Source organism: Cydia pomonella, chromosome 1 (assembly GCF_033807575.1).
Source record: "Cydia pomonella isolate Wapato2018A chromosome 1, ilCydPomo1, whole genome shotgun sequence".
Taxonomy (NCBI): domain Eukaryota; kingdom Metazoa; phylum Arthropoda; class Insecta; order Lepidoptera; family Tortricidae; genus Cydia; species Cydia pomonella.
Window position 1 is genome coordinate 10,891,240 of NC_084703.1, and position 15,508 is coordinate 10,906,747.

The following is a 15,508-nucleotide window of genomic DNA, read 5'->3' on the forward strand; positions in this document are numbered from 1 at the left end:
GTATTCTTCACAACAGAGTGAGTGAGTACATTCAGTTAGCATAAAGCAAAAAAATTAAGGAATAAAATTAGAAAAAATACCGGTATAAAGTAAAAAAAAAAAGAAAATTAAATCGTAATAAATAAACTTCGTGTGAGTTAAAAAAGCTTCAGAAACAAAGTTTGAGAGAAGTTATCGTAGCGTGCCGTCTGTTGACTACTGTTGTGACTTGGTGTCATTGTTTTCAAATATACTTATTTGTTTATTTTGTAATAAAATTATAATATGGGTATTTTCGTTTTACTTTTTTTTATTTTTTCTAATAAGTAAATAACTCAGGTAAATCATGGACAAGGCTAGAAAGATGATGATCAATTGATCAGTGATCGGATTTCGCGGTGCAACGCGGGGTGAATGACCTCAAACATTATACTAATATGGATATACCCCGGGATTCCACAACTTATATTGTAGAATAAGTTACTGGCTATATTAAATTCAGTAAATTTTAATAACATTTTGTCGCGTAAAATAAATATTTTCATATAATAAGCATTAGTATTTTCTTTATTCATCTTAACTGTTAGGTATAGGTTTTTTATAACATGCATATAATAATAAAAAACCAGAACGTAAAAAATGCATACAAACACATTATAAAATACCTAACCTAGGATGCCGCCAGGGCGTTTATTATTATGAAATTTCGATATATGTACTTTCAACAATTACAAAAGATAGGTTGTAAAACTCTGTCTTAAGTAAACATATTTCAGTCATCCAGTCAGTTTGACTATTCACTAATATTTATTTGTTTTCTTGCTTTGCACCATAAGTAGCCAGTAACATTAAGATATCGAATGATATATTGTATACAACGTATTGAAGTATTGATAAACCGCGTATGATAAAATACTGTACGGGTTTACATTAAATTAAAGTAAAGAATATTCAATGCATTGATAAAGATTTAGTTTACGAGTATATATAACTTAAGCTGCCTATCTAAGTATACCTATCATATCGATATAATTTTTTTCAAACGAAATCCGGGAATTTTGGTCATATCCATATTACGATTTCTACTTGGTATCCCACGGTGTTGCACCGGAAAATCCGATCACTGATAATGATAAACGCTCTGCTCGATCATGGACGAATAAGACAAAATCACGTTCGTCCAGTATTCACAACCATATATTGAACAGAAGTAGAGTTGATAAAATGGGTAGGGTGACAGGTGTCATCTCCATATAATTTTGCGAAATTTGGCGTTTTTAGGTTAGATATAAATTGTATGGAGATGACTCCTAGCTGTCACCCTACTCATTGAGTTTGAAAAATCCGAAAGTGTGTGTCAGGCTGTCTGTTACCTCTTCACGCTTAAACCACTGCTGGACCGATTTAGTTGAAATTTGGTATACAGATAGTTTGAATCCCGGGAAAGGACATAGGATATATTTTATCCAAGAACTCACCCCTTATGCGGGTGGAAATTTGTATGGGGAATGAATAACCGCTGAACCGATTTAGATGAAATTTGACATGGAGATAGTTGCAGGGAAGGATATAGAATGGTTATTGCAATGCAAGTGTTATTTATATACACAATCTCATAGAAGTTTACCGTTTAAAATAACACTTGCACAGTGTGCTCGTTGCAGACTTGTCTTGGTTTGACTTTATAATCACGCGTATTTAATTTTTATAATAATTCAATTAAATGGAATAAGATATAGCAAATGACACTAACTAAATTGAAATAGGTTACTTGACTGATGAGTAATGAACTAATGACCAAAAAACACTACGAATAGGGGTCATTTTAGCTCCATATGCGTCGTTTCTAGCACAGAATCAGCGCCATCTATGTGTGTGGCACTTGCATTTCCGAGTAAATAGCTACTTTCTCTATACACTGATATCAAAACTATACAAATAGGTATTAAAGATATAAGCCCCCGCGCCATATACGTTTCGTTACCACTGGTTTTTAATCCGAGCCCCTCTATGGGTTTTTAAAGACGTTCACCTTACGTTTGACGTCAAAAGAAAATGATCCCCGAAACTGGCGAACTTAAGAGGAAAGAGGACGACCAATTCCCCATATAAACGTAGTTACCATTATCCTCTCTGGACGTTTACATTATGGAAAATATTTTTAAGTAAATTGATGTATATTAACCATAGCGTTTGAGTTTTTCGATTTTTTTATTATTTTATAAATTAGGAACGAAAAGCAGACATACAAAATTTGAAATGCTTCTAATTTCTACAATAAGAGAAAATTCTAAAAAAGTCCAACGTAGGGGCCTAGCTATAGTTGATATACAACAAATTGTGTCAAAGTATTTAGAAAAATGTTAATATCCAGAGAGGAAAATGAGGACTACGTTTGTATGAAAAGGTGATTTCATGCGGGTTCTCCACTTTCGTCTTAAGTGTTCGCGGTAGCAAAGCGGCTGTGGATATATATATAATTAATTTATTATACTCTTTGGGCTCTGGCTCCGAACATAATGGGTGGAACTGAGACCTGCTTCAAACAAACTCTACTTCCGTTCTATAGATGACGCTCGACGAATCTGAAACCACCAACATAAAATACGTAATACTCTCTTGCATATATAATAGGTTATATTACTGCAATATTCTGCCGTGCGTGCAGCACTATCATGTCTTAAACAGCCTTTTGACTAAGTTTTCACAGATTATTTGTTACCATGCCATTAAGGCGGTTTGCCTACTGTTTGTGCTAGTGGTGCCCTTTTTTTTTGCGTAATATTCCCTATTCGAGCGATAAAGAAGCGGATAAAGTATTATTTTTTTGCAGTAGGGCCTTAGATGTCTAAGCGCCGCTGAACAAAACGGAATTGATACCTGTAGGCCTAAGATGGTCGGATCTTTATCATTTGTCACCATGCCTGTCACGTTCTAACAAGTATATAAGCGCGAAAGTGATGGACATAGTGACAAGTGATAAAAATGGAACCATGCTGCCACTGCTGCTCGGTTATTGCCGCCGTCTGGCAATAATCTGAATGCATGGCTCTTGAGTATCTCTTGAGGCTTGAAAGCTTGTATTTAGCAAGATCTAAATAACTGTCGTCCTTTACACTTTAACTTATAGTAAAAGAGACAGACTTATGTCTTGGACACAGATATGGCATAGACTCGCTAATGTAAGGTTTGTTCCAATAATTATGACCTCGTTATAACATACATAATTTAATTTCAAATTTACGTCAACATACTGTCTATGGATACTGTCCTTAAAATCTCAAACATCAATCAAATGGTTATAATATGGGTATAACAAAATTTTCCTAGTATTCATTATTTAACATGTAATTCTTTCCGCGTTCTTCGCATCAGTTTAAAATAACATACCTCGATCATGTTAATAATCTACTACACCTAATAGTTTTATATCGTTTCGCCTCTCGTCAAGATGGATCTTTAATAGGATTTCCTTGTGCTGTCCGGTAAGATTATGTACATTTAGATTATGTATATGAAAACCTACGCGACGGTTTACAATATAAATAATATTTATTTAAAGGAGCATCTTTCAATTTAGGTTTCGAAAATACTCTTAAAGTTCAATGTGGCCAAAGACCGGCTTAGAGAATTTGTCGTTGGAAAAACCGTCATAGGGAAATAAATTTTGTATTAATATATAGGTACGTGTATCGCTCAGATATAATCAGAAAGGGAGAGCTTATCTCCTCCTGCTCTAGCGTAGTCCTTCTGTAAGTAGAGTAGGTATGAGTACAAACGCAAGAGTTAGAATTCAAGAAGAAGCTTGTAGGACTTATCTATCGGATCTTAAGACGGTCTTTGTCACATCAACCTTAAAGATCAGGTGATAATAGTAGCGGATTAGCCCTAAGGCCCACTAGGCCCGTTAGAGCGGCAGGCAGTCTGTCTATATGATGGGTGTTGAGAGAGGGGCAGCTAGTACTTACTACAGGGTTTGGGAGCTAGGGCGGCCAAGACTGAAAATCCACCACTGGGTGAGAATAAATTCATTTCGGACCCACAAGACCTATTTTAGACATTTACTCCCTTATTCATAAACGTGTACTAAAGTCACGATGCCGCTAATAATCGTTTATCCCTTTCCGACGTATAGGTATGATGGAAAGGGACAAACGATTATTAGCGGCATCGTAACTTTAGTACACGTTTATGAATAAGGGGGTCAAAGATTAATTGAAAGATTTCATGAAAGAGTCATGAAATAATCACCAGGATAGTAAGCCTATATTTTCAAGGGCAGACTCTAACCTAAACCTTAAAAGGGTAAAGTTGGCTTGGAGAAAAAAATCACGTCATGCCCGCGAGTTCGTACGCGTGGATTTGTAGGTTGGATGTTGTACATTTACATGAACTTATTATATAGAATATTGTGCAGCAAAAGACGGCAGTAGGCTTCAAATTATGTTAATAATTTTATTTTACAACGCATGACATTTATCTGTGCACACAATGTACTAAGTTTTATGCAGATTACTCAAAATAGTACATTTTGATGCTAATGCGGAAATTATGTCATTACTTGAAGAATGACATTTCCGCACGTGTAGCGAACGACGTTTTTTAATACAGTTGCAAAAAAATAAGAATAATAACAAGTACTTTTTTATGCATGTTCCATAAGATAGAAACAATTGTAAATATAAAATATTATACTATTATTACCTAAGTATCGTTATTTACGATTATTTGTGTATCGTATATTTAAATTGTATGAAAACGATATCGAATGTTGCCTTTGAAAACTTAAAACATTCTTGGTAAGAAAAAACGCATCTGCTTTGACAGGCGTTTCGGCAGCTATTCCGTTCCATTCAGACAACTTATTAAGAACGGTTTTTCAATATTCAATATTAAAAAATAAACGTGTTATAATACTGAAGAGGTAAGTACAGTCGAGTTCATAAATATGTATACATTTTTTCATCTTATCACGATGGATTAAGGTGAAGAAATGTATATATATATATTTATGAACTCTACTGTAATAAAATATGAAATATGCTTATATTTATTATTTTTACATTAACAGTAGGTTTATATGTTGATTTTGACTTTTAAAGGAAACTAACATTAACACTCATCAATAAGTAGTCATGAATTGGAACAAGTGGAAAAGTAAAAAGCACTAGTTCGCGAAATCCAACTTTACGCACGCTAAACAACAACGTAAAGTAGCACTTTTTGAGCAACTGTATTAAAAAAAATGTTCTTGAAGTAATCCCTCAACACTCATATTTTTTTTACACATATCTGTATAGATAATTGTTTTTCTTTTATTCATTTATTCTTTATGCATTCTATTAATATAATGCCTTATTAAAATGTTAGAAGTATCTCGTTTGAAATAGTAGTATGTTAACCAAGGGATGAAAGGCACTTATTCCTGTCGAAGTAGTGTAGCGCTCGAACGCAGTGAGACCGCCAATAGGGACCGTGCGCGTTGGAGGGTCTGCCATCTTGTGGCCTGAATCGGAACCATAAACATGCACATTTACACGTCACGTATTTTCTTGTGCATAGTAGGTTCTGCCATCTTGTGGGCTACATCGGAACAATAAACATCACATTTAGGCCTCGCGCCAAAAATCTGACGGCTCCTGTGCTGCCTCCTACAGTTCATGCACGCTCCCTATTGTCCGAGACTGAAATGGTGCCTTTAACCCGAGTTACATTCTAATTTTAATTTCGATTACGAGGAACGTAAAATACATGAAAACACATGTATAAAATAAAAAAAGAACACGACTAGTTATAATAGACTTATACAGGATGATTCAGGAGACGTGAGCAGGATCAAGCTTGAGCATTCAGTAAGTTATAAGCAACTGTTTCGTACCAGTATTTGTGAGATTAACGTTCTTTTATTTTTTACTGTTCGAAAAAAAATATTTTAATTTATTTACGCCATGTATGGTCACCCTCTTTGTTTTATCCATAACAACTGACAAATTAAATGTCTGGTTACTTTTGAAAAATCGTATCTCACTCAAGTGTGACATTTTGTTTTCTTCATAATCAAACTGCTGTCATAACGGTTAAAGAGGTTTTATCTTTCTTAATTAAGTGTTGTAGGGTGTCCATGATTGTAGATTATCAAATTTGTCCTTCCCAAAAAGTTAAATAACAGAAATAAAGCGAGATTGTTTTACTTAAATATGATGATGAACGGTTCATTAACATTTACTGATTGTGTAGGCTTAGTCCTGCTCACGTCTCATGAATCACCCTGTATAGTACCTTTTATTGTGTTTTGAATAATTACCCCTTACATTCTTAATAATTCCTACTACATACTGATTGGAAGTCCAATGTTTTTTTTTTTTATTGTTACCAATTCTAACCATATATAGCCTCTTAAGGCCCAGCCATAGAAATGAAAAATCCAAAATTTGCCACTGGAATTTGAACCTATAGTGCACGGAATACAGTAGATTTTATTTTGTTTGAAAATTGCACGAAACAAAACAAATGCAACTCTGTCCTAATTGAATATGATTTAAATTTCATCGAACTGAATAAGTCCTATAGGTAGGACCTTGGGCCTTACGAGGATATATCATGTAAATTACGACAACGCGTGTCTTGACTCGTATTGTCATGTCATTAAAGGTTATATTTGGCAAAACTGCGCGTCCTCATGGATAGCACGAACTACACGCTTCTTAAAGGTACTTTCAAACAACAATTTAGGTAAAAGTATCGTTATTTATGAAATGGAAAGTTAAATATTAGAATGGAAGTTGTCCAACAATTCTACCTATTTATAGCCAAGTTTTAATTGCTTATCGTAATAATAAAAAAAAACGTATAGAAACGTATTACTTTCTGCACACTTCATATAACACCAATGACCCCTTTTCAGAGCGTGAGAAATGAAAAATTATTTTCAACTCCATTTTAACTCCCTTAAAACATTTTATTCTTCTGTTCTAATATTATGATAATCAAGGAAATTTCAAGTCTCGAACTCAATAAAGTTTTCGTACCCAGTACAAACTTTCAACCCCTTTTTAAACCGTTTATTATCATAAATGCCGAAAATCAGCCATGAGAATATTGAGAAAAGTTAGTAATATTTTTACCAACCTTTAGCACCTTGTACCGGACAAATGGTCATCGGGCCAATATAGCAAGTATGCAGACATTAAAAGTACATACTAACACTATATTATCCCACACATTTTACTCATGAGAAAATAAGTAAGGTCTGGCGGCTCTGCCCGTGTAGCCAACGTGAATATCGTTCACGCTCCGTGGCGTACGAAACGCAACTGTCACAGTCGCACTAATATGGAAGAGTGATAAAGAGAGATGACTACGCTACGCTACGGAGAGTTAACGATTGTAACGTTGGCTACGCGGCCTGGGATCTTGGACTAACCCGCCTCTTGTATGGCGGTGGTCACGTGGGGCGGGCACAGATGGGAATACACCGTAAATGTTAGTGGTTTAAAAAAATGCCAACTAAAATAGTTATATGCAAAATTAAACAGGTTTAAAAAACAGCAAATTTAGACGTTAAAATACTTTTGTGTATATTAGAACATATTATTTTGTTTAAATAAGCATAGCAAAATTTTGAGAGCTCAAGCTGCTTTTCTGGACCACCATCTACTGTGGCACCAACTGGTGAGCACAAAAACGGAAGCCCTCAATCCTCATTGTCGCCCCCTTAGCCCCCCTAAGGGTAAAATTTTTCATAATCGCTTCTTATCTAATATAATCTATAAAAGTTTAAAACCGGTCACTTAGTTCCTTAAATTTTTCTGGCTTTACGCCCTCTAGATGATTACCTACGTACGTAGCATACCTACTCTGATACTCACACAGTTTGTGAATATGTGCGAGTCGCGCGTAAACGCTATGAAATCCGGCATGTTATGAAATCACAGTTTAGTCTTAGCGGCTCCACCTTTGTCTACCTTTCAACTATGTAGTCTTAACTTCTTCTTTTTTTACAGGTAAACTTAGGCATGTGGATTCACATGCTATCAGTATCCGGACGCACGACTAATATGATATTTGTCTGCCTTTGAATAACTTCCTAGTGCGTATTCAATCGTATAAAAAAATAAATTTTAAATCTGTTGTATGGCATACCACGAAACAGTCACAGTTTCATTATTGAGCTAGTTTACATTATACCAAATTAGTATGACCCCTAAATGAGTCGCTCAACTTCAAACTCGGATAAATCCAACTGTCAGATTTAGGGATTTTGTTATTAAGAAAAGATAATGGGGTACTTAGATATTTTTAAGAGCCTCAAATGACTTCGACAATTTAAGTCCGTGACCATTAGAGTTACTTAGAGGTCAGTTGCTATATTACACTTTACGTCATCATTGGTAATAAAGCAAAATCAATATATTACTAATCATCGTAGATTCTACTTACATCTAAGTAATATTTTTCTAGGTGTAAAAGTCCAAAGAATCAGAAACAATGCAACAAATAAATTTCGATGACCAAAAAATAGCAAGTATCGTCAAGGTAGCTGACAGGAATGTACAGGCAATCATGAAGCTTAGTGAATGCTGTATTTGGGATGGTACTGATTATAACACTTGTCAAGACATAGATCGACATGGCCTCTACCCGCGTCCCGACGAATGTGGCTACAATGCGTCACAAGTATCTACAGGGAATACAGCTCATCAGCAACGTGGAGACTTATATCCCAGTCCAGAACATTACAGGAACATTTCAAAGGTCGCACTAGGCCTTATAACCGAATTGCAACCAGAAAAATCTCAACTTAAAATAGATCCGCAAAGTAAGCAAACCCCAAAGCACATTGTTACGAAATATTTACAGACAGTCAAACGTTTTACATCAAGTCTCAAAAAAACGGCAGCTAAAATAAGTTTCTTAAAATGCACACAAAGAGAAATAAACAAGCAAACTGTATCAAGTATAATGCCAGTTTCTATAAGGGAATGTCTTTTCATAAGCAAGAAAAATAAAACAAGCAATAATTCAAATTTGCATTCACCGATAAGGAATTCCGTTAGACTTCATCGTAGCAGAATTTCTGGCCATATATCTGGGAAAAGTACAGCCATTGATATGCTTTTAAAACTAAAGCTTTCCTTTAAGTCATTTATTACCGGTTTTATTGTGAAATCTCAAATTTCGAACAAATTAAAAAGATGTAATCATATGTATTACGAACGACAGCCAGTTATTTTCAATTATATTTTTCCTTATCGATGCAGTTCATCTGAGAGTATAGAAGAAAATGATGAACAATCGGAAAATTCTTATGAGTTGAATGATAGTTCAACAATAATTTTAACATCCGATTCTTCTACTGAATTTTTCAGTGAACAAGATACTCAACACCAAGCGCAAATACGAATTGGTATCCCAATTGTCAATGATGAACCTTGTGTAAGAAATATACCTACGTATAATAACTATAATACGTACAGATCAGATGACGTTTTAATCCGTCATTTAAACCTAGATAATAAAATGAATAGTACATTACGACGAGTTACACTTAAAAGACATCATAAACGTATTACAAGTAAATCATACAGACAGAGTTTTAACAAAAAGTACCAGACATATTTCGCTGAAATTAGTTATATAAACCAGGTATTGGATCTATCCCCACAATGTCGTCAAGGAGTTGGCATTGGGTCAACCTGGGACGTTAATATTGATTTTGGAAGAAACACGACTCAAGACTTATCTGCACATGGTGGTGTAACGCCTAATCTCGGTCAAATAGACGGCGTTAAAACCGGAGCTGATCTCACATTGCCCCAATATCAATGTCCACCTGGTGTCTGCATAGCAAGTAAATGTAATCCAAAAAAATGCTATAAACGATTAAAAAAATGTACCCCTTACGGCAGTCATGCTTCATCTCAAGCGAAAAAGCATAAATTTCGTAACCAAAAGACTTTAAGAAAGAGATCAAATGGGAAACGTGTTAATGATCATATATCGCTATCATCTCGGGGACAGCCTCATCGCCATAAAATTCGTATAGGATCAAAAACTAATTTTAACATACAGTTCTATAAAGAATCTCCTCTAGGGGCGCGTTCTATCAATCGAGCACCAGAAAGAGACAGTGGTAATAAAAAACGTAAAAGAGCAAGGCCAAAGCATAAGGCGTTAAAAACATTTGAATGTCCCCCCGGTATCTGCGATCCTACAAATTGTAAGACAGGAGATTGCTACCAACGTCTTAAAGCCGCAAATATCGGTATCATTACTGACCCCTGTATATTAAGCAGTTCACACGGCGGCAGCCAAGTTGGCACTCAGTCTAGAAAAATTAAAGGACGTCACCAAAGAGCAGGAAGAGAAACGTTTTATAAGGAGGAGGGCACACTATGTATGCCTAGGCCTAAAATGCAATTAAACATGCCTAATCGGCAAGCAGTTCGTATTGGTTCTAAGTGTAGTTTCAACATTGAGTTTTACAGAAGCATGCCCCGAAACGATTTTGCGACGAATGAATATAACCAAGGTGTATTACCTTGTGGTCAGGAAAAGACGGGCTCTAAAAAAAAATGCAAGTCTATCAAAAAGTATCAATGTGAACCCGGTGTATGTGTTCCTGGTCAATGTAACGCAAACACATGTTTTCAACAATTAAAGTCTCTACACAGTCAAACCTCTCTTACTTGTAGTTCAAAAGGGACATCTCAGGGAAGCCAAGCTTCAACTAAGAAAAAAAGGCTAGAAATGGAGAACGCAACTTTCTATAAAGATAAGGGTTCATCATGTATGCCAAGGCCGAAGACGTCACTTCACATGCCAAATCGGCAAGCAGTTCGAATCGGATCGAAGTGTAGTTTTAACATTGAGTTTTACAGAAGCATGCCGCAAAATAGATACATGATGAATGGGCATGACCAGGATGATAGTGGAATAAGACGTAAGCCAAGGTTTCAATGTGAGCCTGGTACATGTATTCCTGGTAAATGTAATACAAATGACTGTTTCCAGATATTGAAAGCTAAACACAAAACTTCTGGTGTAGATAGTTCTCTAACAGGTAGTATGTCGCAAGGTAGCCAAGCATCCAATAACACCCGAAAAAAAAGACAAGCGCTTAAAGCAGAGAATGCTACTTTCTACAAAGACAAGGGATCGTCAAGCATACCAAGGCCTAGGACATCACTGCACTTACCCAATCGGCAAGCAGTTCGGATTGGATCAAAGTGCAGTTTTAACATTGAGTTTTACAGGAGCATGCCGTATAACAGATTTGGGATGAATGAATGTAATCAGGGTGATAGTGGAAAAATACACAAGCCAATTTTCCAATGTGAGCCTGGTGCATGTATTCCTGGTAAATGTAATACAAATGACTGTTTTCAAATATTGAAAGCTAAACACAATACTTCTGGTGTCGATAGTTATCTAACAGGTAGTACGTCGCAAGGTAGCCAAGCATCCACTAACACACGAAAAAAAAGACAAGCGCTTAAAGCAGAGAAAGCAACTTTCTACAAAGACAAGGGATTGTCAAGCATGCCAAGACCTAACATAACACCGCACCTACCCAATCGGCAAGCAGTTCGGATTGGATCAAAGTGCAGTTTTAACATTGAGTTTTACAGGAGCATGCCATACAACGGATTTGGGATGAATGAATATAATCAGGGTGACAGTGGACAAATACACAAGCCGAGATTGCAATGTGAACCTGGAGTATGTATTCCTGGGAAATGTAATGCAAATGATTGTTTTTTAACATTAAAAGCTAAAACAAGATTATCTGGTAGCTCACTTGGAAGTTCAAATGTTACGTCACAGAGCAGCCAAGCAGCCTCTAAATGTCGCACAAAGAAAAATCGACAGTTACAGCCTGAAAAAGCAATTTACTGCAGAGATAAAGGTGTATCTAGTAAGGCTATTCCTAAACATCCGTGTAAACCTCATCGGCAAGCAGTTCGCATTGCATCCAAGTGCAGTTTCAATATTGAATTTTACAGAAGCATGCCCCAAAACGATTTTATGACACGTGGTCCGACTGGCAATTTTTTACCAAACAGTTACCACAAGGGTGATACTTATTCGCCACCTCCACATCAGACAGGCACTGGAAATAAAATAATATCCAGAAACAAAGATGAATGCGAACCCGGTATTTGTACACCCGGTAAATGCAATGCAATTGAATGCTTAAAATTATCGCCAAACAAATTTGTATGCAAACCTAAAACTTGTGTTCCTGGTAAATGTGTTCCGCGTGATTGCTACAAAAGATTAAAGTCTACTCCTACTACTGAAATTACTACTGACCCATCATATACTGGCAGTTCAATCGGTAGCAATCCAGTTTCCACTCAGTCACGCAAATTAAAAGGACGACAGCTAAGAGCAGGGAAAGAAAAAATCTTCAAAGAAAAGGGTATGTCGAGTATTCCACGGCATAAGCAAACACTGCATTTACCAAATAGGCAAGCAGTACGCATTGGTTCAAATTGTAGTTTTAACATTGAATTTTACAAAGCCATGCCTCATAACTCTCATAAGAGCCCTGTGATGAGTGGTGGTCAAAGTTATGAACCGGTAGTAAACTTACCGAATAATTTATACACAGGTCCAAATCAAAAACAAATAAGGGGTTATCAGTACAGTGAACAATATAACCAGGGTGATATACCTGAACAGTTCAAGGCGGCCATCGAAAGAAAACGCCGAACATCAAACATGTTTCAATGTCACCCCGGTGTCTGTATTCCTGGAAAATGTGACTCCAGGGAATGCTATCAACGAATAAGAACTACAAACATTATGCCCGGTACTGAGGGCTCTTTTACTGATAGTTCATACGCCACATCGCGAGGCAGCCAATTCTCCACAAAAAAGCGTAAGAACAAAAGACCAGAACTTAGTGCAGGTAATGCAACTTTCTATAGAGACAGAGGTGCATCAAGTATGACAAATTCCAAAACACCAATGCATAAGTTGAATCGTCAAGCGGTTCGCATTGGGTCCATGTGTAGTTTTAACATCGACTTTTATAAAAACTTGCCCCAAGGGCCCGGAAAAGACATGCCTCATTTCAAACAACCATATGCCGATAACATTCAAAGTAGACAGTACCCGGAACAATATTATCCATCAAGTACTGAAACTGATGGAGATCAGTCGGTCAGTGCTGTTCAACAAATAGCTGACACAGGAAAAAAGGTCAAGACAAAAAAGAAAAAATATATTAAAGGACAATATAAGCAAGGTGATGGAACAGTACAACAAAGAAGGCAATCTCCAGCACCGGACCAACAAGACAAGACCGGGAGACAGGATAGGATCAAGAGACAGGACAGGACCAAAAAACAGGACAAGACCAAGGGACAGGACAGGACCAAAAGACAGGACAGGACCAAAAGACAGGACAGGACTAAGGGACAGGACAGGACCCAGAAACAGGACAATGACCAAGGTGATACAAAAGTAGAAAAGAAAAAAAAATCCTCAAAACAGTTTGACCTGCCACCACCGCCAACCGCTCACGAAACCACGGTAAAAAGGAAGGGAACGAAAGGAAAAACTATGCAAACTAAAAAAGCTTTGCCCAAAACAATCAATAGTCTAAAGCAAAATGAACAAGGTGATACAATTACAGAAGTTACGCCGAAAACTGAAAAAAAGCTTAAAAAAGCTAAAGAAAAGACTACACAAAAACGAAAATCTCCCATATTACAAGACCAAGGTGATACAACTGTCCAACGTGATGCAGGGACTGACATAAAAACAAAGGGTTCGAAAGAAAAAACAAAACGCATAAGACAATTAGTTAGCATTGGCCGTATTAGCGATCAAGGTGATAAAGGTTTTGAGTATGAACTTGGCGTGTGTATTCCAAATAAGTGTGACCCATATTTATGCTTTGAAAGATTGAGGAACAAAGATGAAGGCACTACCACGGACGCATCCTTAACTGCTTCCTCAAAGCACCTTAAAGCCACACCTTCAAGCAGCGGTGTGTCTAAGTCGACGAGCGTTAACTTGGACAAAGGAGAGGAAGCAGAACGACTTAAACAAGCAAGAACACTGCCTGTGTATAAAAATAAGGGTACATCCAAAATTACAATTGATAAAAATAAGGATAATATCGATATGATTCAGCCTATTGCGACACTCCAAAGTCCAGGCCAAAATAAAAATATTAGAAATGTAGTTCGAATTGGATCAAGCTGTAGTTTTAATATTCAGCTTTACAAAGAAAAGCCCCTAACTCCCTCTGAAATGAACGCCATACGGTCAGCTACTATTTCATCACAAGATTTGAGAGAAAAAGAAGTGAAGGAAGAAAGAAAGAGTTTTATATCATCATTGAAAAAATGTTGCTGTAAATTAATAGGACCTCCTAGACAAACTACAACTAGCAGCCAGGGTACAATTGCAAGACGGAGCCAGACAAAACCAGGGCTTGAATGCGTTCCCGGTCTCTGTAATTTTGACAAATGTTATCGTAACGATTGCCCAGCAAAAACGATACTTGTAGATACGGGTATCGGTACCCAACTGGGTCCGAAGTGTGCCGTGCCATGTTGCAGCGCCAACGCCGCTACTCAATCACGCAGGTACCCACTAATGCAACAAATAGCAAGATATGAAAAATCCTTAAGTTCTGCTCTATGCAAATGTTGCGGAAATTTTAGTCCTTCCAGAGCAACAACTGGCTTCCGCAATATGCCTTTATATAGTAATTATATGCCATTAGGGCCTAATGTGGGCTACGGAGACAATTTCAATGGATACCAGCCATGCCAGATAAGAGAACAAGCCATCGTAATAGGTTCCGGTTGTGGATTTAATGTAAACTTCTTTAAAAAGCCTAAAAAATGAGCCTTCTAAAGTATAAGAAACATTAACTTACTTATGGGGATTTATTTGCAATAGACTGTTGTTATTGGAAACAACTTATTGCATTATCTTTGATAAGGTTAAAGTCACTAAGCTAACTATATCGCTAACCTATGAAACGTGTAGATTCTTTATTGTAATACCACCGAAGTTCTTATTTTCTGACCTACAATGTCATAGTTTCTTGTAATGTGCCGTTTTTTTGGACTTTGAATACATGGTTATGTTTAATTTTATTTTATTGCTTTTGTATATCTTTAACTGCAACTACTACTGCTGAAGTGCTGACATTGTAGCAGTAACTTCGCATTTCTTTGTTTCGAATATATTGTAATATCGTGCCCATTAAACTTTTATTGAATTTGAGTGAGTGCCATATGAGTGTGTTTTGTCAAGGATAAAATGTACGGCGTTACGTACCCTCGGTGTACCTCACCTTTAATACAAAGCTATGAACTTTGTACCTCTCCTAAAAAGTTAGGTATAATGATAATTAATAATAGATCTATCCGCCAATCTGTGTTTATAAAGGTTTTACGTACAATAAATCCGATCATTATTCAACTTTATCTATTTTTGGTATTTTATTTGTTATTTTGTCTATTTAGGTTTATGTTCTTAGATTCTTAGATACATACAA

The 15,508-nt window shown here is 36.5% G+C and overlaps 1 protein-coding gene across 7 annotated transcripts in view; it reads left to right on the top strand.

The window, feature by feature from the left end:
• Positions 1–15,508, top strand: part of LOC133533659 (uncharacterized) — a 32,271-nt gene that overhangs the window by 7,844 nt on the left and 8,919 nt on the right. For 2 of the 7 annotated variants that reach the window (XR_009801937.1, XM_061872867.1), the window contains exons 1-3: positions 3,158–3,464; positions 7,983–8,068; positions 8,440–14,585. Coding sequence is in view for 3 of the 7 variants with exons in the window: in XM_061872867.1 (XP_061728851.1) it covers positions 8,467–14,585 (6,119 nt within the window). In the remaining 4 variants the exon portion in view is untranslated. Of the gene's footprint in view, positions 1–3,118; positions 3,465–7,982; positions 8,069–8,439; positions 15,210–15,508 lie in introns of those variants that run through there. The other 5 variants (XM_061872716.1, XM_061872973.1, XM_061872791.1 and 2 more) reach the window with 5 other exon arrangements.